Source organism: Erythrolamprus reginae, chromosome 2 (genome assembly GCF_031021105.1).
Source record: "Erythrolamprus reginae isolate rEryReg1 chromosome 2, rEryReg1.hap1, whole genome shotgun sequence".
Lineage (NCBI taxonomy): Eukaryota > Metazoa > Chordata > Lepidosauria > Squamata > Dipsadidae > Erythrolamprus > Erythrolamprus reginae.
Window position 1 is genome coordinate 117,902,391 of NC_091951.1, and position 26,910 is coordinate 117,929,300.

Here is a 26,910-nt window from a genome sequence, read left to right on the forward strand (position 1 = left end):
ATATGGGCCAAATCTGTTTGGGGACTGCCAAAGTGGAGAAATGTTCAGTTCATCCTTCAAGGAGAGATGGCAGCTAGGCAGCAGCTCAGATTGTTGGCAATTATTACATTTTAACTCTCTGCCAATCATGGAATCCATAATGGACGTTATGAAGCTATTATATCATATGTAAACAAATGGCTCCTGCTGACAAAGGAATTTGAAATAATTCCAAAACTATAATCTTCTTGTTTCCCTCCGTTGTTAAAAATTGAATTTTAAATTGCAAGTTACTCTGAGATTCTTTTCAGAATTGAACAGTAATTCAGAAATATTGCTTGCTTTGCCCGATCTTCCATCCAAAATCCTCTCTTGCCTGCCGCTTGCTTCACCTGATCTTCCATATGAAATCCCCCTCTTGCCTGCCACTTCCTTTGCCCCATCTCGCTTCCAAAATCACCACTTACCCGCTGCTTCCTTCACCCCATCTCGCTACCAAAATCACCTCTTAACTGACGCTTCCTCCGCCTGTGGCTTTTTTTTTTAGCCTTAAAGTTTTGGATTTTCCTAATTTTCCTATTTACTTTTACATTGATTCCTATGAGAAAAATTGCTTCTACTTACAAACATTTCTTCTTAAGAACCTGGTCACAGAACGAATTAAGTTCATAAGTAGAGGTACCACTGTATAGACAAAATAATAAGGTACAAGGAACTGATAAATAGAACAAGGGAATCTGAAATCTAAACAAGAATTGAAAGAGCAGGGAGTAGACATAGACTGGTTGACATATTCTAAAATCCAAAGCAGGTATAATAGAGATATAAAATTATATGAATTCCAAAAAGAACAACGACTTAAATAAGATTCTGCAAGGTATGGATGAAAAGCAGATTAGGAAAATATATAAATTCTTATTAAGATATAAAATGGAAGTGGTCAAAGATACAATGATCAGGTGGGCAAATTTTTTTTGATACAACATAATTTTGGAGAAATGGCAAAGAATTTGGGAAATAAGTTTGAAATTAACTATGTCAGTGGCATATAAGGAAAACTAATACAAAATGTTCTACAGATGGCAGCTTCCACTAGCAAGACTTACCAAGATGTTCCCAAATATGACACCGAACTGTGGAAATGTAAGAAATCATATGGGCGTTATTACCATTTATAATGGTAACTACAGTGGACCTGTCCAGCAGCAAGAAATTATTGGATTGAAATTAAAAAGCAGCTTGAAGAAATAACAGGGCATGAGATGGATTCAAAAGCAGAATTATTTTTATTGGGGATATTTACAAGAAGATATAATAAAGAAACACAATACTTAATTTTTCATATAACTGCTACTCTATGCCCGAAATTGGAAAATTCATGTCATACCAAAAGAAGAAGAAGTGATACGGAAAAACCTGGAGTGTGTGAAGATGGACAAATTGACAAGAGAGATAAAACAAAAAACCGAAACAGAATATTATTTAACATGGTACAAAAGGTACAAATGGGTAGAATGAAAAGCAAGACAATTCACAATAGAGATGACTTGGAAATTGGGAATATCAATAATATGGTACCAAATATATAATATATGCAGAATATTGTATTGGCATAATAAAAAAATACAATATGTAAGACGTAGAATAAGAATATATAAAGAAATAAGGGAACCATAAATATGTATGTATGTATGTATGTATGTACTGTATGTATGTATGTATGTATGTATGTATGTTTTTTCTATCAAATCACCCAAATATGGGAGGGAGCATACTGCTTCCTTTTTGCCTCTCAACAATTATACAGTGATCCCTCGATTAGCGCGGGGGTTACCTTCCAAGACCTCCCGCGCTAATCGATTTTCCGTGTTATAGTGGTGCGGAAGTAAAAACACCATCTGCGCATGCGCGCCCTTTTTTTTCCATGGCCGCACATGCGCAGATGGTGGAGTTTGCGTGTGGGCAGCGGGGAAGACACAGGGAAGGTTCCTTTGGCCGCCCAACAGCTGATCTGCTCCTCAGCACGGAAGCAGCGAGGAGCCGAAGATGGAGTTTCCCCGTTGCCCAGGCAAAGGGGAAACCCCATCTTCGGCTCCTTGCTGCTGCCGCGCTGCGGAGCAAATCAGCTGTTGGGCGGCCAAAGGAACCTTCCCTGGGTCTTCCTGCTGCCCAGGCAAAGGGGAAACCCCAAGAGAGCCAAAAGAGCACCGGGCCGGTTGGTTCCCAACCAAAAGAGTTTACCCCGATTGTCCTCGGTGGGGGAAAACAGCGCGTCGCCAGGCTCCCCATCTTCAAGAGAGGCGCGACGGCTAGCCAGGATCCACGCAGGGGAGAAAAGGCGCCGCTCCCACTTGGAGAGCAGCGCCCCGCTTGGAGAGCAGCGCCCCGCTTGGAGAGCAGCGGCGAGCAGAGCACAGAAGACGACGAGGCTTTCGAGGGCTCCAAGGCGGGCGGCGGCGCGTCCTTCGAGCACGCCGACGGCGACCCCAAGCTGAAGGCGGCCACCACACACACACACGCCGCCGCCGCCATCCACCCCGCCGGGTTCCCCGCTTGCTACCTCTTCGCCTTCTCCCGCCTCCGAGGCCGACCAGCCCAAGCCGCAACAGACACACACACACATACACGCACTCCCTCTCTCGCGCTCACACAGACGCACTCAGACAAAAAAGAAAAAAAAATCCCCAAAAGAGAGGGACAAGAGGCAGGCACAAAGCGGGGGCACAAGGGGAGCTGCCCGGCAGAGATTGCTTTTTTTCTTCTCGTGGGCAAGTGGAGGGGGGGAGAGAGAAGGAAAGAGAGAGAAGGAAAGAAAGAGATGAGAGAGGGAGGGAGGAAGAGAGTGTGAGAGAGGAAGAAAGAGAGAGAGAAATGATAGAAAAAAGGGGAGAAAAAAAGAGAAATGAGAAAATGATTGAAGCAGAGAATGACAGGAAAGAAAGAGAAAGAGACAGAGAAGTAACTCTTGGTGATGACGTATGACGTCATCGGGTGGGAAAAACCGTGGTATAGCAAAAAAACCGTGGAGTATTTTTTAATTAATATTTTTTGAAAAACCGTGTTGTAGCGTTTCGCACTAATCGAGACCGTGCTAATCGTATTGGATTATATTGAAATTGTTATAAAATGGTTAAAAAAAATTGAAGTACAGTATTATTTATGTTTTTTGTTTTTTTATCTGTTAAAAATGTCTTTTAAAAAGAAAAAAGAAAATGGGTGTGTGTTAAGGATTGCATATACAGTATTCCCTATTGGATCTTGGATCTGGACAGTTTTTGGTCATGGATTGCCTAACTGAGCGATGTGTATAAGCCTGTATTACATATATTTAAAATTCTCATTCCTGGCAAACATACATAAGGTCAATTTTTGTTAATTTAACTAGGTTAAATGGCACAGTATGTTCTTTAATTCTCTTCTATGGTATTAAGAGAACATGCATTATGATCTTTTTTGTTCTGGTTGCTTGGAACAATAATTAATAGAGGAAATGTTGAGGGTCATAGTTACAAAAATACTGTTCAAAAATCAGTATGATTAAATGAATTGAAATCTGAAGATAAGAGAAAGAGTCTTCCTGCCTAAGTAACCACAACTGAACTCATGGGTGAGGCAAGATTACATGAAATATATTATGTTCAGGTTATGAACCAGGCAAACTCTGAATATCCTGCTCTTTTTCCATTTATAATGTCAGTTATCAATCTGAATATAGAAATCATGCAAACACTGAAAAAGAGGGCAGCCTTGGATGAAGGCATCAACTTTACTAACCCAGAAACAAGAGTAACATTGTCTCTTGAATGCTGTTACTTCGTTCAACTTTTACACAATAGAAAGTTTTAACTTTGGAAAATATTCCAGTCCTGCCAAACAAAACCACACCCAACAACTGGAATATCCAAGGTATTCTGTACTGAGCTACTTCATTCATATTATTTTAAAAGGTCAATTTAAATCTTCTTTTGGAAGACAGGAGTGGCTTTTCATTTCCTTCCCACCACAAAGAAATTAACTCACGTTTGCCAAAATAATTCAGCTATTGTTTGTAAAGGTAATATATGATTGAATATTATCAATGAGTATTATTCACCGCAATATGTACAATATTGTTTTGATTCAGCTTTCCCTTAATTGATGGAGTCAGTTTTCCCAATTTCTAGCAAGGTTATTTTAATTCAACCTAGTTGTATAATCTTTTAAAAGTACTGTAATATGTTTTTTCTCCTTTTTCTGTATTAAGCCATTGCCAGGTCTTAATGGAAAACATTGAACTAAACAAGCTTTTTCATTTTTTCAATTTTTTCTTTGTTTAAGAACGTATACTATAACAAAGGCTGACTTATCTACCAAGAAGCATATGGAACACTATAGAAGAAACACAAGAATGGTTGCTAAACCTTTATTACACTGCAAAACAATTTTATTATTTGGATATGGAAATTGCCTGAATCCACTAATCTGAATGAAATGGATCAGTAATACTTATAGAGTAGTTCTGGAATAATCTTATATAAATTAGAATCTTGCATTATACAAGACTATTAAAATCAATCAAGACTACTAAAAAAAAAGAGGGTCAACACTTGGGAGAAGGTCAGTGTTGCAGAAAGAGATAATTTTTTTAGAAATTAATCACACATACCCAAAGGTTACAAAATTCTGGTTGTTGTTGTCAAGGGCTGTCATGTCATAAATCAGATTTAGACAAATAATGGATGGCAGCGATACAGAAAATTTTACTTTTTCCATGTGTTTGTTAATCCAGATTTTTATAGCCTAAATGTGGTCACCCTAAACTGAACAGGTTGACAGAAAAGTAGTAGAAATGTAACACATGCCATAATGAATGTATTAGTTAAATTAAAATTAATAATAAATTAATAGGTTATTTTACAAAGGAGCTTAAATTGGGCCTCTTCGTGAATGTGGAGCACAGATTAGATATGGCTACTTTGCTACAAAAATCTGAATGAGCTCTAGATAACAGAAGAGAGTTTTAGTTTTTTGAATTTGTTGTCAGGTAAATGTTTGCAGCCCAGGAATGGTACATCTGGTATAGAATGGATTTGTGACAAGAATTTTACAGTACAGTATTTCAGTTATAGCATTGGTTTAGCTATGTTACTATTCCCAATTTAATATTATTTAACATAATAAAGAAGGTCAAGAGAGAGAAATCACACCCAGGTACTATGTCCCATCAGATTCTGAAAGCCACTAATAACCTCGGAAAATTCTCTCTTTTTTGTTTGTTCATTTAAAAAAAAGCTCTTTCTTGCCTTGGTGGAAAATAAATATATTCTGAGGAAATATCTTTATCTCTGATCCTCATGAAGCAACATGTTCTTTATTTAAAAAAAAACAATTGGAGATGATGAAAAGCATTTACATATTAAACACATCTTGACAAACAAGATTGCAGCTGCAATAAAATATTATATTTAATGGAGCAGATATGATTAAAACCACCAGCATAGTTCCCTCTAAGCTGAGCAGTAAGCAATCGCTCACTTAAAAATCATCATCAACTCAGAGTTTTCCAAACCTGCCCAGAAGCCGAGAGGGAAAGAGTGAGAGGGAAGGAGAGAGAGAGGAAGAGAGGAAGAGAGAGAAACAGATAGAAAAAAGAGAGGAAGGAAAAGAGAAAGAAAAAGAATGGGAGTAAGGAAGAGAGAAAGAAAATCAAAATCTAGTTTGAAACTAGCTCAACTATTTAAGTGGCATTTTGATATTGATAGAGTTGCCCTATTATGAGCTCACTGTTATAGACACACAGTACAGTATTTTATTTTGAAATTCTGTGAGGCAAAACAGGGTGGGTTTTTTGTTTGTTTGTTTGTTTGTTTATTATTTCTGTGCCGTCCAGTCCCGAAGGGACTGCCGCTCAGACACTATACTTTTCCGCCCTCCCCCCCCCAAAAAATTAGAGGGAACACTGACCACCAGAGCATTTTCTCATTAGATAATGCCAACTATCTAGAGTTTATGTTTTAATGACAAGTTAATAAGTAATAATAGAAGTTGTGAAAGAGTATTGAGGAAACTTCTGGAATGAATGTTGCCCTTACCAACTTTCTCCTCTCCAACTAGAAATCACATGAGCTACAGCACTGTTTTTCAACTTTAAGATAGGTAGACTTCAAGCCCCAGAATTCCCCAGCCAGTATGCCGAACAGTTCCAAATGTCTTGGAGGATATTAGGTTGAGGCGGTAATACAATACATTTATTTATTTTGTTTTATTTATTTATTGGATTTGTATGCCGCCCCTCTCTGCAGACTCGGGGCGGCTAACAACAGCAACAAAACATTATATAACAAAATCCAATACTAAAAAGAGTTAAAAACCCATTATATAAAAACCAATCATACATACAGACATACCATGCATAAAATTGTAAAGGCCTAGGGGGAAGTGTACCTCAGTTCCCCCATGCCTGGCGGCAGAGGTGGGTTTTAAGTAGCTTTCGAAAGGCAAGGAGGGTGGGGGCAATTCTATATATACGTACTAGCCACTGATTTAATGTTAAGGTCAGCTGTATAGGTGGAATTTAATTTTTTTTAAATACCAGTATAATCGATGCTTACTGAAGGATTTTGTTTTATTTTAAAATGCATTGTAGTTGCTCTACAAATATTGCTAGGATCTACCATTAGTCACACTCAAACAAAGTAACAGTCACTGCAAGATCTTGGCATTAAGACAAAACACCAGGGGAAATGCTGTTGAGTTTAATAAACAGCATGATATTTCATGCATGACTGGCAAGTGACAAGCTATTTGAGTACTAGCCAAGCAAAGCTGTTGGGGAAGATAACACCCCAGCATGAAGCTATTAGTGTGGCTTCCATAATGTTGACTGCTTCTTTTAATTGCAGAAATATTTTATCATTTATTGCTTAGTTTCAAAGAACTGATCCATGTCGCTAAGCACTGAAATTTGGGATTAAAGGCTGGAGATTTCCAAGAGTCAAATATACTTAGAGCCAAATTTTAGAACTTGTTGAACTTTGAGCTAAAAATGTTGATTTCGGAATTGTAATCAGTTGTCAAGAATTATTTTTATCAAGTTCCAAATATAAAAATCACATTTGATTTCTGAAAGGGCAAACATTTAGAAACTCTGAAGAATATTTACATTCTTAATTTTGATCTGCCTATTGAAAAACAAAGGTACTTTATCAGTACGAAATATGAATTTCATTCATGTACAACATTAAACCAGAAATCATAGTTTGTTGAATAAGTCACTGGCATCTTTTAAAAATATCACCAAAGCACTAAGTAGGAAAAATCACAAAATAATTTACTTTGGGTATGAATCACTGGTCATGGTATGAAACCTGAATTTCAGACATCTGTCTTTGGGGAAACTCAGAGGAAAAAATATTAATAATTGATAAATTCTGAAAAAGGTTCATGGTGCTGTTTTCTGTTGCTAGTATTCTCCCACCAGCTCAGCTTAGGGCTTTAGGAATTTAGTGTTAGCATTTTTAGATAATTTTACACTGTTTTCTAAGAATTATTGTGCTTGAATTATTTACTGAGTGCACTAATTCTCTGTTAAAATATGGGCAATTCCATTGAACACCACACTCAGGTGTAGAAAATATGATCACATACTCTTTAACTGCCAACTATATGCCCAAGCTAGGGTGTAATATTTAGAGCCACTACTTGCAGGAGAAAGCCAAGTGTGATATACAGTAGTATTTAAGACAACAGGCTACAAAGCAAGCTGGCTGATCTTGGGCCAGTCAGCCTAGGAAAAAGGCGGCAATAGCAAATCATTTCTGAAATTTTGCCAAGAAAATTGCGAGGACTTGTATAGGCAGTTGCCAGGAGTCAATGTTGACTCGAAGGCAACAATAACAGCAACAAAAATTACAGGATAACTCACTGGGTTCTTCAAATATCTCCCACTTCCATGTATTTGTCCTTTCAGGGACAGATCTGAGTTTCACACAATCAAAACATCATAGTTTATAACTTTTCTTTCTTTTTATTCTATAGATAAATCCAGGAAGTAAAGCTGCTCTTGCAAACCTTTGCCCAGGTGATGTCATTTTGTCAATTAATGGTGACAGCACAGAAAATATGACACATTTAGAAGCACAAAACAAGATCAAAGCTTGTCTGGATCAACTGATATTGTCTGTGAACAGGTAAATGTCTCAACTTTCTATCTCATGCTGACCTATCAGGTATATGCACACATGTGGTTGGGCAGTTTATACCCAGTGAGTGACAGTCCACAGGCAATGATATAAATGATATATTGTGGAAGAGGGCAACTCTGGATATTTTTAGTATTTATGTAGCACTTTTTAGCCTGGTTTCATGGCCTGTTTTACTGTAAATAAAGAAAAACAAATTTTGCTTATTATTTTCAATTGTTGTTGTAATCCCCGATGTGGCAAATTAATAAATTATCATTTTAATTCTCAGCATGTGTGCATAGGCCATTAAAAAAAATCCCCTGGTTTTAGTTTGTTCCGCCATGAGTAATTAAATATGACATACTCCAGCATTCTGAGTAAAATTTTCAAGGCATATTGGGAATAGAAATACAATCTTGTTCCTCTTGCATATGTATATGCAAGAACAGGCCCAGTATTTCTGCAAGAAAGGAGGACCCGGATTGTGGGGGCAATATGCTGGCTCTGTTAAAAAGTGCTGTTGCTAACATGTTGTAAGCCGCCCTGAGTCTAAGGAGAAGGGAGGCATTAAAAAAATAGAATGAATGAATGAATGAATGAATGAATGAATGAATGAATGAATACATACATACATACATACATACATACATACATACATACATACATAAATACATACATAATTTTCATAAAAAACAACTTTAATTGGAAAGAGTTTTGCCTTAAAAGCCAACTCCTTGTAATTTTATCATATAAAGCATTGTCATCTATTATGTCACTGTTATAATTATTTATAATTTTGATCACAGAAAGTGAAGTAGAGCATCCATTCCCTCACTACTGAAGAAAAGGATTAAATATTAGTTAATTGTTTTGTTTTATTCCATTATCAAATCACACAGAATCTACATAATGAATCTGAAAGACAGGTAGCCCTTGACTTACAATCACTACTGAGCCCAACATTTCTGTTGCTAAGTGAAACATTTATTAAGGTAATTTTGTCCCATTTTATGACCTTTCTTGCCACAGTTGTTAAGTGAACCTCTAGTTGTTCAGTTAGTAACACAGTTAAATGAATATGATTTTCCCATTGACTTTGCTTGTCAGACGCTTGCAAAAGGTGATCACATTATCCTAGAAAACTGCATCCATTATAAATATGAAACAGTTGCCAAGCATCTGAATTTTTATCACGCGTCCATGAGGATGCTGAAGTAGTCATAAGTATGAAAAAGCATCATAAGTCATTTTTTTCAATGCCATTGTCACTTGCTTTATTTATTTATTTAATTAATTAATTAATTAATTGGATTTGTATGCCAGCCCTCTTTGAGGACTCGGGGTGGCTCACAGCGTATATAAACACAAAACAATAATGTAAATCCAATTAATACTACAGTTTAAAAACAATTAAAAGAAAAGTTTATCAACCAAACATTCAGCAATCATACTTAAAGCATTCGGTGGTCAGGGGGAAGATTTAAAAGTCCCAAGCCTGGCGGCAAAGATGAGTTTTTAAGCTCTTTCGGAAAACAAGGAGGGTGGGGGCAATGCGAATCTCTGGGGGGAGTTGATTCCAGAGGGCCGGCCCCCCCACAGAGAAGGCTCTTCCCCTAGGTCCCGCCAGCTGACATTGTTTGGTCAATGGGACCCTAAGGAGGCCAACTCTGTGGGACCTCACTTGTTGCTGGGATTCGTGCGACAGAAGGCGGTCTTGGAGATAATCTGGTCCTGTGCCATGTAGGGATTTCAAGAATCACTAAATGAACTGTTATAAGTTGAGGACTACATTAAAGATGCAAATGTAAAATTACAAAACAAACATCTCATGTTCACAGTTAAAACATATTAATGTGTTGGATATGTTTTATTTGTGAAAACAATAAAGGCAGAATGTAGCTGAATGATTGAATGAATGAACGAATGAATATTATGATCTCTGCTTTGTACTTATCAAGAGGCAGCAATTCATTTTTCTTCTCTTATCTATATCTTATCTTCTCTTATCTCTTATCTCTTCCTATAGGGGATTTTCCTCCCTCCCTTCTTAAAAGGGGCTTGCAATAATCATGCTGGTTTCAGAAGGTGGAGCAATGAAAGAATGCTGTATATCTTTCTAAACTGTAGAGATTAACAGACCATTAATTAAACATTCCTGAACTCTTGAGCTAGGTTGGTTTTTTCATTCATTTTTCCAGATACTGGCATGAGGACAAAGGATTCTTCTTGTTAGTTTGAAGCCCCTTCTATAATTTGGATTTGATCTCCTGGTTTCAGGGAATAAGCTCTTCTTTTCAAATTTTGGCAGTTTGGAACACATAGCACATCCAGTAGGGATTCCCTATTCTTTCCTTAATGGCTCTGTTACTGTCTAACTTTATTGTCATAAATGCTATCCGACAGATATTACACATTTGGAACCCAGCCTTTTACGAGGTGATTCCAAAGAGAATGTCAGGGATCTGTTAACACCAGAGGAACCAAGCCTATGGTGATTCAATTCAGGTTAATTAATAATTGAAGTTTGTGATCTGGATTCTTGCCTTTTCTGACAGTGGTCCAACCTTAAAAAAGAAAATAACTTTGGGAATGTAATTGGGAACTTGAAAAACTTCACTTAGGGATTTGGACTGAAACAATTCAAAGATGCAAGGGTTGTAAAATAATAAAATTAACCTCACTATAAGATTTGTGCAAAAGTTATAATATGTCCGTAATTTAGAAGCTAAAGAAGCCCAGAGTTATTGCAACATGTTTGACATACAAACATAGAAGACTGACGGCAGAAAAAGACCTCATGGTCCATCTAGTCTGCCCTTATACTATTTCCTGTATTTTATCTTACAATGGATATATGTTTATCCCAGACATGTTTAAATTCACTTACTGTGGATTTACCAACCACGTCTGCTGGAAGTTTGTTCCAAGGATCTACTACTCTTTCAGTGAAATAATATTTTCTCACGTTGCTTTTGATCTTTCCCCCAACTAACTTCAGATTGTGTCCCCTTGTTCTTGTGTTCACTTTCCTATTAAAAACACTTCCCCCCTGAACCTTATTTAACCCTTTAACATATTTAAATGTTTCGATCATGTCCCCCCTTTTCCTTCTGTCCTCCAGACTATACAGATTGAATCCATTAAGTCTTTCCTGATACGTTTTATGCTTAAGACCTTCCACCATTCTTGTAGCCCGTCTTTGGACCCGTTCAATTTTGTAAATATATTTTTGTACGTGAGGTCTCCAGAATTGAACACAGGATTCCAAATGTGGTTTCACCAACATCTTAGGAATCTATTTGCATACTGTTGCCTAGACCCATCATTATGTGGGAAAGGGGGACAAAGCCACAGATATTTTCAGTATTTGATCCTGTACAATTTTTATTGAAATTTTACAATTTTAAGTGAATGATATTTTTAGGTTTTAGGTTTGGTGTCTTCTAAAAGCCTATTTTGAAGATAACTACAGATAACTTTTAATATGGCAGAATGTACTGTTTACTTTTGAGAAATGATAATGCCTAGGTTGGTCGTGGTTACATATTTTATAAGAAGATTTGAACTTGATTAATTATAGACGGGATATTTTACATTGGTTTTTGTCTCTTTGCAATCTCTCAATGGAATTGTGTCCAAAAGTCTCACAAAAAATTGCAAATTATTCTATAGTCATGCCAACATTTTTATGAGTTTAATATTATTTTAGTGATTTTAAAGATACTTGTAGCTGAAAGACTTTTTAAATCAAAACCGAAAGGGCATTCTGATATACAAAGTATTATAACTTTACTCTTTATACTTTGTCTTAAAAAATATTAAGGTACCACGGTCTTGAAAACTCTGAAACTTCAAGTCAATGTTCTTAACATGTTATAAAATCAATTTTAATACAGTGGTACCCGATACTAATTGTTAATTGGTTCTGGGAGGTGCGATTAGTACCAAAATCGATGATTACCAACAGTGGTAGGCCCCACCCGGTACGAATGGGATCGGCAAACCGCTAGGACTTTAATGGGTTCCGGAGGCTGGCCAGCACATGTGCCCCCAACATGTATGTGTGTGCCCCCGTGCAAGATTTTGCTTCTGCGCATGCATCCGAAGTGAAATCTCACGGGAGGATGCTTGCGCAGGTGAGATTTTGGCAGATTTTGCCCCCTTTTTTTGCCCGTCTGCATGCGCAGAAGCAAAACAAGGGCAAAAATTACTGAAATCGCGCCCACACTAGTGTCCTTGTGCAAGATATCGCTTCGGGCGCATGCACAGAAGCAAAATCTCACATGGGGGCACGCGCACACATGTCGGGCACGCCCATGCTGGCCTTGAGATCCCGTACTAGTAGGAAAAAGTAAGTGGAGCCCTTTGCTGATTACCAAACAATTTTTTCCCATAAGGAAAAATGTAGTAAGTCACAAGGCAGCCAACACCAATAGGATCTAGCTTGTGTGTTGACTACCAAACAAACGATGAATACCGGGACAAATTTTTTGCATCAAATTGTCAAATACCAAATTCAATGAGTTTCAAAACAGTTGAGTAGGTACCACTGTATCTCTGTTTTTCCAGTTTTTTCTATAGGGTATTGATTTGGCATACAAAATGGTTCAAAGTTTTGTTCAATGAATTTAGTTTATGTCTCTGATACTGGCCAGTTCTACCTCCAGAGAAAATATGAACACAAAACTTGGATGTCATCTTTTTTGTTATGATTTAACATTTCCAACCTCTTCCACTGTAAGATTATTTTTGAGAATAGGAAATATCTTTCTGTGATGCTTCCCAGCATGTAAACATTCCACAAAAATACATAAAAGAAAATGGGAATTTTTATTGCTGCATACACATAAAAAGAACTTGTGTGAAATCTCAGCCATATAGATTTATGTCAGCTCAAAATTTCCCATAAACTTTGGTGACAATATAATACATATATACCATGCACAGTAACAGAAAATTTCATAAATAAAGGTCCTGTATTAAAATTCCTGATTAAAATCATTAAATTGTCAGAAGTTTGGAAGAGACTATCTAAGTGTCTATATAATTCATTTATCCTTAAATTAGAAATCCAAAGAATTTAGGCGGCAGTGCATAAGTCTGTAACAAAGAAAATGATATACTCTGCCCAGAGTTTTTTGTTAAGATGAATGGCTGTATAAATCAATCAATCAAACAAACAGACAGACAGACAGACAGACAGACAGACAGACAGACAGACAGACAAATAAATAAAGTCAGACTTTACTTTTCTATTTTTTCCTATAGTTTAAGAAGATTTATTTTGGAAGAATCTGGCTATATCATGGTACTGAACTTGACTTTGTGGTAATTAAACCTTGGGGTCTTATTCCCTGTAATGTTTCATATAATGTTTGTCCATCACTTTCAAGGAGGACCTTGACATCTTGGAGGGGATGTCAAGACTTGCAGGTACATTGGATTAAAGTGAAGGAGAGGTGCATATAATCAGCCTCACTCTCTCTTCCCAAATTCCATCTTGCTCCAGTATCAGGACAAGAGTCAAGATAGTTGGAGATGGTCTAGGCGTAGTGAGATAAGGAATGTTTCATATATATAGTAGATGAAATTACTGAACAAGGTTATTTAGAATTTAGAATTTCATCAGGTTTGCCCCCACTAGCCATTAAATACAACCGAGATGTATATTTGTTTTCTTAATTTAAAATATTTTTCTCATGTCTTTTAAATTGTCTTTTAGAATTATTTCTGTCTAAGCGCTGCTTGCTATTTGTTCTTAGTCCCACCTAGTTTTGTTTAAATGCTTCATTTTATTCTAATTTATTTTATTTATATTATATATTTGTAGTCTGTTATTTGGCTGAGAGGTTTTTCCCTGTCATCCACCCACTATTTAATTAACCATAAATAATTTCATTATGGTTGTGCTACATTACATGAATCGCCAGGTCTAACTTCATATAGCATATCCAGAAGAGTGCATTAGAAATTTTGTTGGACACCAGTGTACATTTGATTTATATGAATCTACTTGACCATTTTTAGCCATATAAAATCATTTTCTTAAAAACTATATAATATTATAAATGTACAAAAAGACAAAAACTTAGCAATATTAGACAAGTGAAAACAGTGGTCAAGTATCTATAGATGGCTCATGTGATTGGTCCTTCCTTCAGGGTTAGGTTGATTGTTGCTTTTAATTGTCTATGGAATTCTGCATTCCATGCCTGTGAAGGAGAATTCCATGGAAAAAACAAAGTGAATATAAGAATGTGTGAGCAGAGCCTCGGTGGTGTAGTGCAGCGTTTCCCAACCAGTGTGCCGCGGCACACTGGTGTGCCGCGAGACATGGCCAGGTGTGCCGCCAAGCTTCAGCTGGGCGGGGCGCTGCCGGTACTTCCGTCCTGGGGCTCCCGCTCGCAGCTGTCCCCCGGCTCCTGCTCGATGCCGCGGTTTTCGGCGCTCTCCTGCTGGGCCCCAAAGAAGGAAGGCAGGGAGAAGGAGAGCTCCATTCTTCGCGCCTTTTCCCCGCCTTCCTTGTTTGGGACCCAGCAGGAGAGCGCCGAAAACCACGGCATCGAGCAGGAGCCGGTTGACAGCTGCGAGCAGGAGCCCCAAGACGGAAGTACCGGCAGCGCCCCGCCCAGCTGGAGCTCCTCTGGCGTCGACGGCAAGTGTCCGATGGGAGTGGGGGGGGGGCCCGCAGCGGTCGCAGGCAGTCGCGGGGAGATGGTGGCGGCGAGAGGGAGCGCTCTCTCTCTCTCTCTCAGCTGACTGCAAGCGGGAGCCCTGACGGTGGCGGTTGGACGTGCTGCTAGACGTCGTACATGCTGGCGCTGCAGGCCTGGCATATACGGTGTCCAGCAGCACGTCCAGCTGCCGCCGTCAGGGCTCCCGCTTGCAGTCAGCTGAGAGAGAGAGAGAGAGAAAGAAAGAGAGACATATAAGAGAGGCAGAGAGAGAGAGAAAGAGAGACATAGCAAGAGAGGCAGAGAAAGAGAGACAGAGCAAGAAAGAGAGGCAGAGAAAGAGAGAGAGAAAGAGAGACATAGCAAGAGAGGCAGAGAGAGAGAAAAAGAAAGAGAGACATAGCAAGAGAGGCAGAGAAAGAGAGACAGAGCAAGAAAGAGAGGCAGAGAAAGAGAGAGAGAGAGAAAGAGAAAGAGAAAGAGAGACATAGCAAGAGAGGCAGAGAGAGAGAGAAAGAGAGACATAGCAAGAGAGGCAGAGAAAGAGAGACAGAGCAAGAAAGAGAGGCAGAGAAAGAGAGAGAGAAAGAGAGACATAGCAAGAGAGGCAGAGAGAGAGAAAAAGAAAGAGAGACATAGCAAGAGAAAAAGAGAGACTTAGCAAGAGAGGCACAGAGAGAGAGAGAAAGAGAAAGAAAGAGAGACATAGCAAGAGAGACAGAGAGAGAGAAAGAGAGAAAGAGAAAGAAAGAGAGATAGCAAGAGAGGCAAAGAGAAAGAAAGAGACATATAGCAAGACAGTGAAAGAGAGAGAGAGAGCAAGAGAGAGAAAAAAGCAACAAAGAGATAGCAAGAGAGACAGAGAGAGAGAGAGCAAAGGAGAGAGAAAGACATAGAGGAAGGGAAGGAGGGAGAGAGAAAGAGAGCAAAAAAGAGAGGAAGAAAGAAAGAAAGAGGGATGGAGAGAGAGAAAGAAGGGAAGGAAGGAAAAGAGAGAAAGAGGGAGAAATAGAGCGAAAGGGAAGAAGAGAGAGAGGGTTTTTGTCCAAACTTTTCTTTAGCCCGCCCCCCCACCCCACCCCTTTCAGTGTTCCCCAGGATTTTGAAAATATGAATAATGTGCCGCGGCTCAAAAAAGGTTGGGAAACACTGGTGTAGTGGTTAGAGTGCAATACTGCAAGTTACTTCTGCTGATCACCGTCTGCCAGCAGTTTGGCAGATTGACTCTCAATAGGCTCAAGGTTGACTCAGCCTTCCATCCTTCCAAGATCGGTAAAATGAGGACCCAGATTGTTGGGGGAAATATGCTTACTCTCTGTAAACCGCTTAGAGAGGGCTGCAAAGCACTGTGAAGCGGTATATGTCTAAATGCTAAAATGTACAGGAAAAAATAAAGTACTGAACAAATTGGAATTGCAAAATTGTATAAACTTCTGCCCGGCTGCTGGGTGGGCATGGCTATGGTGGGTGTGACCTAGTCAGCCTCCTGCACCGCGGGGAGGTGGCATTTTTCCACTCCCCAGGTTGTGGAGGCCCTCGTCAAACCGTCCAAAATCTTCACTAGAGGATCACCTGAACCTGGGTGAACCCATAGCAGCTCACCCCTGATGACAATCGTAGGTTACGAAACAGCAAATGCCAATAAGTATAAGAAGAAGATCCAAGAATCAATAGAATGGGAACTAACAGGCTCCCCCAAACATTGGAACAAAGAGTGAGGTTGAAACTTGGAAGGACAAGGAATGAGGAATTCCTTAGGCAATTAAGAGAAACTCTTCATGGTGGACCAATTATGATTTATTTGAAATAAATTATTATTTATGCTTATATATTGGAGGAGAAAGCAGAGAACTTCTAAAATAGCCAACTAAGTATTTTAAAAAGCAACATCTCTCCCAATCTGAAAACCTACATGTTTATTTTATGCAATAAGCATACTAATTATATTAACAATTGTATTGGTGCTTTTTGAGCCTTGATCAGATAAAACATCTGGACGATGTAGTTATTGTATTTCTTAACTCAGCCCTAAGCAAATCTTTGAATTGCAAATAAAGATGTCTGGCCAATAAAAGTAGTCACTGCTTAAGCCAGATGCAGACTTATTTGTTACTGAAAATGAGTCATCCTTTTAGCAAAGCATTGTTTTCAAAAGAAAAGGGAAACTAGCTCCATCAGAAAATTATTTATTGCGATCTGTATAGATCATTTCTGTAGGAATTGTTCCAGAAACCTGAATGTGTTTTCTTTATGTTGCTATCAATACAACTTGTATGAACAAACATTTCACAGTTTATTGATTTAATATTGTTTGCTTAAGCACTGTTATATTATACTTTAATTCAGTGATTGGAAGGATGATTACTAAATGTATCAAGGTTCACCCTATCTCAATCGCATTGAATATAATAGTTGTCCTTAAATGAAGTAATTTCTTCTGTTTCCCTAAAAATGTTTATTGCCATGCACCCAAAAGCCCAATTGGGTTTGTTTGTTTATTGATTGATTGATTGATTGGATTTGTATGCCGCCCCTCTCCGTGGACTCGTGCCGGCTAACAACAGTGGTAAAAACAGCATGTGACAATCCAATAGAAAAACAGTTAAAAACCCTTGTTATAAAAACCAATCATACATACAAACATACCATGCATAAATTGTAGAAGCCTAGGGGGAAAGAATATTTCAGTTCCCCCATGCCTGACGACAGAGGTGGGTTTTAAGGAGCTTACGAAAGGCAAGGAGGGTGAGGGCTATTCTAATCTCTGGGGGGAGTTGGTTCCAGAGGGTCGGGGCCGTCACAGAGAAGGCTCTTCCCCTGGGTCCCGCCAAATGACATTGTTTATCAGGAGATATTTTATTTGGGGGGAAACAGGGTAGTTGAGAAAACAAACAGTATGAACTATTTTTCATTATTTTAAAATATCGTATACTGTAATTCACAAAACTCTAATGATTTTTGATTAAATTTAAGATATAGTAAAGAAAGAATTGGAAATGAGAACAACCTCATTGAAGTACTTTTCCCTCTGAGAAAAGTATATTCCATCTGAATGTAATTATTAATTTAGATCAGTTGCATATGAAAATGCCCATCTGGCATTTATTGCAATAGTTTAATTATCTCTTGAGATTTTTAGTAAATGTAGGTCTAGCTTCTAATTTTAGACTCATGCTACGCATCCCAAACATATAAAGACAGTTCATCTTTCTTTACAATCTGGTTTAGTCATTCCTATAGATTTGAGTCACTGTGTTTTTGCACACATGTTCAGCTATCAGTGAAGGATGAGATTGCTTTCCTGTTTGTGTCCTTGACATGTTCTTCTTTGTTTGCCCCATTTATTTTCCATCAGACAGAACGGAGGCCAAAAGAAGTGGAACCAAGGTCTGATTTTAACAAATCACTTTCACTTATTTTTGTGTGTTGAGATTAAGAGGGGAAAAAAACCAAGGGTGGGGAAGAGACTTCTGTGGGCCAAATGGAATAACTCGGTTGTTTATGATTTTGTTTCTCTTTATATCTGCTGAGTGAATCCTCCTGGAATTTGGTGCTGCTCATTCTTTGCCAAATAAGGTTCCATGGAGACCCAACTGTAGCCATGTGATTAACGATCATGTCAAGAACAAGGACGTCTTTTAATGAACCTCTTTCATCTTCTGGCAATTGTTTTTCCATACACCACTACATGAATGAATTATTACCAATATGTTGTTTAAAAAAAGAGTTTTATTTTGTAAATTATGCAAAAAAATCATATCCTTTCTCAGCTACAGAAAACTGAAAAGCATAGTAGCATTATTATTGTAGACTTGGGGGAAAAATGGTGCTGTTTTAAAAGTGGCTTAATTACATTGTCTCATATCAGAGCCAGAGAATTTTTTTTAAATTTTTTCAAAATATGCACACCCTCATATTCCATTCTTTGTTCAGCTAAAGATTTGCAGAGACACATAGAAAAAATGACAATGCTGATACATTTTTAAAGACTGCACAACAGAGTGGATTTTAACATAAACATAGATGAGATCCACAATGAATATTCTGGAGGAAAATCTGAAGCACCAGATTCAACTGGACAATTGAGATACCAGACCTGAAAATCCTTATTTCTGGTCACTATTAGACAGTAAGGCTGGATAAGCAAGAAAAGAGCTTTTGAATTATTTAACACCAGTCCTACAATTAGCTCTCTCTCTCAAATGAATGACTTTGATTATTTGACTAACCATGTTGTTATACATTTGACTTGGAGCAGAATGGTATTCGATGCAATTTCTTAGCTTTGTTTTGGTCATATGCTTTAAAACAGATCAGGAACAAGCATAGCAATTCTGGTGCTGTGGTTCTTTATGCTTGGTCTTAATTAGAAAACTGAATGAAACCTTTAAAGCCAGTCCTGCATGCGATATCTTGTTAGCATTTCCATGATATATTACTAGAAAATGGTTTAATTCAGGCCTGCTTCAGAGGACCTACAGATGGCATACTGAAACTCACATAAAACATGTGAATTCATGAACTTCCTAGGTAAATTTTGAATAAAACTATTTTAAAAACAAACATTTTTTTTTAAAAAAACACAAGGTTTCCAGATTTCCATAGCCTGTAGGTTGCCAAAGAAGTGATTACTTAAATGATTAATAATGTATAGAGGAAACATAATATATGAATGCTATGATTTGTTATTTGGAGAATTATATGGAATGTGTGTTGTATATAGGCAGGGGAAAGTCAAGAGCCAATTCCATTTCATGGCAGTTTAAAACCACAATGTTTTATTTAGGTAGTTTGTTTCCAGCACATTTGGATATAATAAAGCATCTCTGATAGTGATGCCATATGTGTACATACGTGTTGTTGTATGCAGCAGAGTGATATTGGTACACATGAAAAGCATTATTCATAATTTTCTCAAATTTCCAGATTGAGTCATAGGTTAGAAATGAATAACTTCTCAGATTTTTGGGTAAGAACAAAGTATAATATTAATTGCATCATTTTCCTCTGGAAAGGGTTTGAGGAAACACTGGATCTCTGATTTCCATAAACAAATTAGATCCCTAATAAATATTAACAACTATCATATATATTCAGGAGCCATTATTGGGAATTGGGGAAGGGGAGGAAAAATGTTTGTTTCCAACAGATTAACTGTAATTTCGTTTCATTACTTGTTTAAAGAAACAATTTCAGATTTGTAGGAATTTTCCTATGCATATGCTAAACAAGATTTGTAAATAATTATTTGTTTCGTTGTCTATAGCAGTGTTTTTCAACCGGTGTGCCGCGGCACACTAGTGTGCCGCGAGACATGGTCAGGTGTGCCGCGAGGCGGTTCCCCCCCCCCCGCTATTGCCCCCCACCACCGCCGCTATTGGCACCCTCCCACGGGAGGCCGGCAAAGGTTGCTTTGAAAGTCGGCCCCCTCGCGCCCATGGCTTCTCGTCGCTTCCCCAAAGCACCGTCGCTTCCCCGAAAGCGCGCTCCTCATCTCCCTGCCAGCCCGCGGGGGGGCGGGGAGGCACAGGCAGTAGAAGGGAAGGGAGCCGCGGCCGCCCCTGCCTCCCCACGGTGCCTCCGGCCCCCTCGGCCTTTCGGCGCTGCCCCCCGCCCGTCCCCTCTCCTCCTCCGTTGTCTCCTGCCTTTTGGCGTGGCTCCTCCCGCACCCGGAACGCAGGAGACAAAAAATGGCCCAACTCTCGTTCTCTCTCCGTTCCCAGCGGAGGCCAGCGAAGGTAATATTCAATGTCGGGAGCGCGCGGGCGGTTGCGCGCGCTCCCTACCCCCCTGCTAGCCGCTCGGAATATTCAAAATAAGAAAAACCTTCGCCGGTGAAGGTTTTTCTTATTTTGAATATTCCGAGCGGCTAGCAGGGGGGGTAGGGAGCACGCGCAACCGCCCGCGTGCTCCCGACATTGAATATCACCTTCGCTGGCCTCCGCTGAGAAGAACGGAGAGAGAATGAGAGTGAGTGACAGCAACAGACAGCAAGATAGAGAGAAAGTGAGAAAGAGAGAGAGAGAAAGGGGGGAGAGAAAGAAATAGCAAGAGAGAGAACAAGAGAGAGAAAGAGTGTGAGAAAGAAAACAAGAGAGAGAGAGAAAGCAAGAGAGAGAGAGAAAACAAGAGAGAAAGTGAGAAAAAGAGAGAAAGAGGGAGGGAGAGCGAAAGAGAGAGAGAGAAAGAACAAGAGAGAGAGAAAGAAAATAAGAGAGAACAAGAGAAAGAGAGAGAAAAAATAAGAGAAAAAGAGATAGCAAGAGAGAGAGAAAGCAAGAGAGACAGATAGGGAGAGGAAAGGAGAGAGAGAAATGAGAACAAAAAGGGGAGAAAAAAGGAGAAATGATTGAGGCAGAGAATGAGAGGAGAAACAAAAGAGAGAGAGAGGGGTGATTCTTGAAGCATATGGTAAAAAGCACCCAAATAATAAGAAATGCCCCCCAGCCCATACCTCTTTTTGAAAAGAATAAAAGAGAAAAAACCCCAGCCCTCAACTGGTTTTGGAAATGGTTCCAGTGTGTATACACACACACACATAAGGGGGGGAGAGAGACAGGGATGGAAAAAGAGGAGAAGTGAGAGGGAAAAGGAATGAGGGAAAAAGGGAGGAAGAGAGAGAAATGACAAACATGAGAGAGAAAAGGGGGAAAGACAGAAGTACCCAGAAATGAGATATAAATTTGAGTAGGGATGATTGATGATTGACTGTATTTATAAGGGGATGTTACATGGGATTGTATATACGAGGGGGTTATGTATGTATGTATGTATGTATGTATGTATGTATGTATGTATGTATGTATGTATTTATTTATTTATTTATTTATTTATTTATTTATTTATTTATTTATTTATTTGATTTGTGTCATTTTGGTTGGTGGTGTGCCCCAGGATTTTGTAAATGTAAAAAATGTGCCGCGGCTCAAAAAAGGTTGAAAATCACTGGTCTATAGCAACTAAGAACTCTGTCAAGTGAAGAGAGAAGGAAAGTTTATAGTGGTGATTATAAAGGAATTGTATACTAACATAAACTGAGCAAGATCTAGATTAGTACCATATGTTAAATCTAGCGCAATATAGAAACTGACTGATACCATAAAGTTAAAATACCATCCGAAAGAATCTTGAGAACATAAATAGGATGTATATTCTATTTAACGTACGTTTAAATATGTTTTGTTCTCAGAATGGGTTGTTAGTCATAATGGTCAACTACATTCTTTACCACCTATAATTTCTGTTTTCCTTCTGTAAAGTAAGCATAATTATATGACAAACTTGCATTCCAATATATACAATAAAAATAGGACAAATCAATAAAATATTATATAAATTCAACCCTAAAACAATGCAAAAGATGCAATGCAATGTTGTTGTGAGCCACCCCAAGTCTTCGGAGAGGGGCGGCATACAATTCTAATAAATTATTATTATTATTATTATTATTATTATTATTATTATTATTATTATTATTAATAGTAGTTATGGAAAGGCGGGCAATAGTTAGTGAAATGCACAGGAAAATAAGTAAATCCTACAGCACCCCAGCCGAATGACAGTCCAATTTCCTCTTGAAAATGTCCAAAGTTGGGGTGTTCACAACCTCCACTATCCACTGGTTGATCTCTCTCACCATCAGGAAGTTCTTCTTTATTTCTAGGTTGAATCTCTCCTTGGTCAGCTTCCAACCGTTGTTCCTCGTCTGGCCCTCTGGTGCCCTGGAAAACAGCGTGACCCCCTCCTCTCTGTGGCAACCCCTCAAGTGTCTGTAGACTGCTATCATGTCCCCACTGGCCTTTCTTTTCTCTAGGTTATCCATGCCCAGTTCCAGAAATCTCTCTTCATAAGTCTTGGTTTCTAGTCCCCTAATCATTTTGGTTGCTCTTTTCTGCACCTTCTCCAGAGTTTTTATGTCTCTTTTGAAGTGTGGTGACCAGAACTGAATACAGTACTCCAGATGTGGTCTGACCAGGGCATTATAGAGTGGTATGAATACCCCTCTGGTCTTGGAGTGTATCCCCCTGTTGATACAGTTTACGACTGTGTTGGCATTTTTAGCCGCTGCTGCACATTGATGGCTCATATTTAGTTGATTATCCACCAAGACTCCGAGATCCCTTTTGCAGTCACTACTGCTAAGTAGGGTTCCTCCCAGACTGTATGCATGTCTAGGGTTTTTTTTACCTAGGTGAAGGACTTTACTCTTCTCGATGTTGAACATCATTTTGTTAATTTGGGCCCACAGCATTAATCTATCTAGGTTTTTCTGCATTTTGAGCCTATCCTCTAGGGTGTTGGCTATCCCTGCCAGCTTGATGTCGTCTACAAATTTGATTAGTTCCCCCTCTATTCTAGGTCATTGATGAAAATGTTGAAGAGCACAAGGCCCAGGACAGAACCCTGTGGTACCCCACTGCCTACCTTCTTCCATGTGGATTTGGAGCTGTTGAGGACAACTTGTTGGGTGCAGTTGGTCAGCCAACTTTTTATCCATCTGCATGTGTTGTAGTCTACCCCTTTTTTTCTAATTTGTGGATTAGGAGATTGTGATCTACTTTATCAAAAGCTTTGCTGAAGTCCAAGTATATGAGGTCAACTACATTGCATTAGTCTACTGATTTGATTATGGTGTTGAAAAATGATATGAGATTGGTTTGACATGATTTGTTTCTGACAAATCCATGTTGGCTGTTGGATATTATCTTGTTTATTTCTAGGTAGTGGCAAAGTTGTTTTTTGATTATTTTCTCTAGTATTTTTCCAGGTATAGAGGTCAGACTGATTGGTCTGTAGTTTCCTGGATCAGTCTTTTTACCTTTTTTGTGGATGGGGATGACATCAGCTCATTTCCAGTCATCCGGTAGATCTCCTGTGGTCCAGGATTTTTGGTAGATGAGGAGAAGTGGTTGTGTTGATGATGAGGTTCTAAATATTTGTTTATAAATAAGAGATGGGTTATGGGAAGAAGAGATCATCTGTAGTACTTTTAGAGAAAGTAATAAGTTACTAAAATTGTTTATACTTGTGATAAAGGCGGAAAGTCAATTCTTTATATAACTATTTTTTATTATATTTTCTATTTTTCTTTCATTTTTTTAAAAATAATTTTTATTAGTTTACAGAAAAAAAGTATGTACAAAGGGAGGAAGAGTAAATATATCTTAATTGCCATCATTGTGATAACATATACTCGCAAATGTAATATGATTATTCTGTTCAATTAAACTTTATCCAGTCAGTATACATATCAAACCCAGAACCAATTATGGAAAATTCGTTATCATTTAAGTCTTCTGACTCTTCCTTCCCTCCCCCTCTCCCCCAGTGAACTGTAACAGTTCTGAAAGCTTTAAATTACTAATTGGGCGGCATATGGGTGCTGCGGTTTTGTTGTTTTTTGTTTTTCTGTTGTTGTTTTATTTTTATCAATACATTTCTAGATTACACTTGAGATAAAGTCATATTGGATTGATCAAGGTGTTCATAATGATCCGATAAAACCGTTCAGAGTTTTATGTTATGTCGCTATAAAGGTTTCTCCACTATCCGTTAATGTATTTTTGATCTACAGTTTATGTTGTTTCCTTGTCTTTCTTTTCTTTCTCCATTTGTTTTTTTATTTTTACCCAGTCGTAACATTTTTCCCAATTCTTATAGAATCTTGAATCTTCTTTATTTTTAAGTTTTTGGGTGAGCCTATCCATTTCTGCACAATCATAATTTTTTTAAATAATTTCTCTTTCACTTGGTGTATTGTCTTTTTTCCAATTTTGTGCTATTGTGATTCTTGTAGCTGTAATTATATGCTGTATTAGGTATAGGTCTTCTTTTTTATTTTCCAAATCCATTATGCCCAGGAGGAATATTTCTGGTCTAAGTTTTAATGAAATTGCTGTGATTTGTTGTATCCATATTTGAATTTTTTTTCCATAGTTTTTTTATGCGTGGGCATGTCCACCATAGGTGATAGAAGGTTCCAGTTATGCTGTTGCATCTCCAACAGTTTGGTTTTAGGTTGGGGTAGATCTTAGCCAATCTAGTTGGGGGTAAGTGCCATCTATAGAACATTTTTTGTAGATTTTCTTTGTATGGTATTGATTTAGTAATTTTCAGGTTTTTCCACATTTGTTCCCATTGTTCTATATAGATGTTATGACCTATATTTTTGGCCCAAGTAATCATATTATCTTTTACTATTTCAGTTTCCATAGTATACCCCATTATATAATTGTACATTTTCGTTATAATTTTTTTTTCATATCCTAATAATATTTTATCAATTATACTATCTTTTTCTTGGATTCCTTCTTTCTTTTTGTCTTTAATCCATTTCGTCAAAATTTGAGCATAGGACCACCAATCAATATTGATATTTTGGTTTTGTAGTTGTTGTCTAGATTTTATAACTCCTTTCTCATCTAATGTGTGATTATAATTCAGCACTTTTTGTATTTGAAATAAATTAGGGTGTCTAAGGGCTTCAAGGCTGGAATACCACCTAGGGATTTTGGAGTAGTGTTCTTTTTTAATTCTAATACCATACATTTATTAAGGAGTCCCTGATCACGTGGTTTCTAAAATATACTGGTATTTTCTCTTTTTCATTCCATAGGAAGCTATGCCAACCCTGTAGAATGTTGTGTCCCTCCAAAGCCAAAGTTCTCTGATCTTGGAGGGTTATCCATTCTTTTGCCCATAGAAGAACCGATGCTTCGTAGTAGACTTGAAAGTTTGGTAGTCCAAATCCGCCTTGTGTTACTCTGTCTTGTAAAGCTTTAAATCTCACCCTTGGTTTTTTCCCGCCCAGATGAATTTTGAAATAGTTGTGTTTATTTTGGTGAAAAAGTTTTTGTTCAATTTTATTGGGATAGTCTGGAATAAATATAAAAATTTAGGTAAGATAGACATTTTAATTGTAGCTATCCTCCCTGATAACAAGATGTGAATTTTATTCCACCTAATTAACTGTTGTTCTGTTTTTTTGATAAGTAGATCATAATTATCCTTTTGAATTGTGCCACACCTTTTAGTTAGTATTATGCCCAGATATTTTACTTTTTTGACGGTTTGAATTCCTAAAATTTTTTCTAGTTCCTGTTCTTGTTTGATGTTCCTGTTTTTGGTTATGATTTTGGTTTTTTGTTTATTGATTTTTAGACCGGCTACCTCTCCATATCGTTGTACTTCTCTCAATAGATATTCCCCTGCTTCTATTGGGTCCTCCAAAATAAATGCTAAGTCATCTGCTTAAGCTTGGACTTTAAATTCCTGTTTTTTTATCGTGAGACCTGTGATTCTCGCAATGGTTCTTATTTGATTTAGTAGTGTTTCTACTGCTAAAATATATAGAAGCGGAGATAAAGGACATCCTTGTCGGACTCCTTTTGAGATTTGAAAAGACCTTGTTAATTCACCATTAAGTATTATTTGAGCTGATTGGGGGTTATATATAGTTTGAATCATTTTTATCATTTTTGGGCCGAATTGCATTTTTTTAATTAATTCAAGAGTAAATTCCCATCTTAGGTTATCGAAAGCCTTTTGGGCGTCCAAAAATATTAGTGCTAATTGTTTTTCTGAATGTGTCTCGTAATATTCTAAAGTGTTGAGTATTGTTCTTGTGTTGTTTCTTATGTATCTACCTGGGAGGAAGCCATTTTGATCCTCCTTTATTATTTTGTTTAAGATTGGTTTAAGTCTTTCGGCTATTATTGTCATAAAGATTTTATAATCGACATTGAGAAGGGATATTGGCCGATAATTTTGTATGTGTTTCCCCCCCCCCCCCCGGGTCTTTCGGGATTAAACTTATTAAGGCTTGTGTCCAAGATGTCGGTAGCAAACCTTTTCCTAATACTTCGTTAAATATTATTACTAGAATTTCAAGTAAAGACTCCTTTAGCGCTTTATAAAATTCGGCCGGCATCCCATCTGGGCCTGGAGTTTTGCTATTCTTTTGTTTAGCTATTGCGTATTCAGCTTCTGATATGGTTATTTCTTTATTTAGTATAGTTTCATCTGATTCTGCTATCTTTTGTACTTTCGCTTCCTCTAAGTATTTATTTAATTGGGCTTGATTTGTTTCTTCCTTT

The 26,910-nt window shown here is 37.9% G+C and overlaps 1 protein-coding gene across 1 annotated transcript in view; it reads left to right on the forward strand.

Moving 5' to 3' along the window:
* PDLIM4 (PDZ and LIM domain 4) overlaps nt 1-26,910 on the forward strand; it is a 100,049-nt gene that overhangs the window by 16,556 nt on the left and 56,583 nt on the right. Inside the window, exon 2 of the mRNA XM_070739297.1 lies at nt 7,996-8,147. Within this exon, the coding sequence (XP_070595398.1) occupies nt 7,996-8,147 (152 nt within the window). The remainder of the gene's footprint in view (nt 1-7,995; nt 8,148-26,910) is intronic.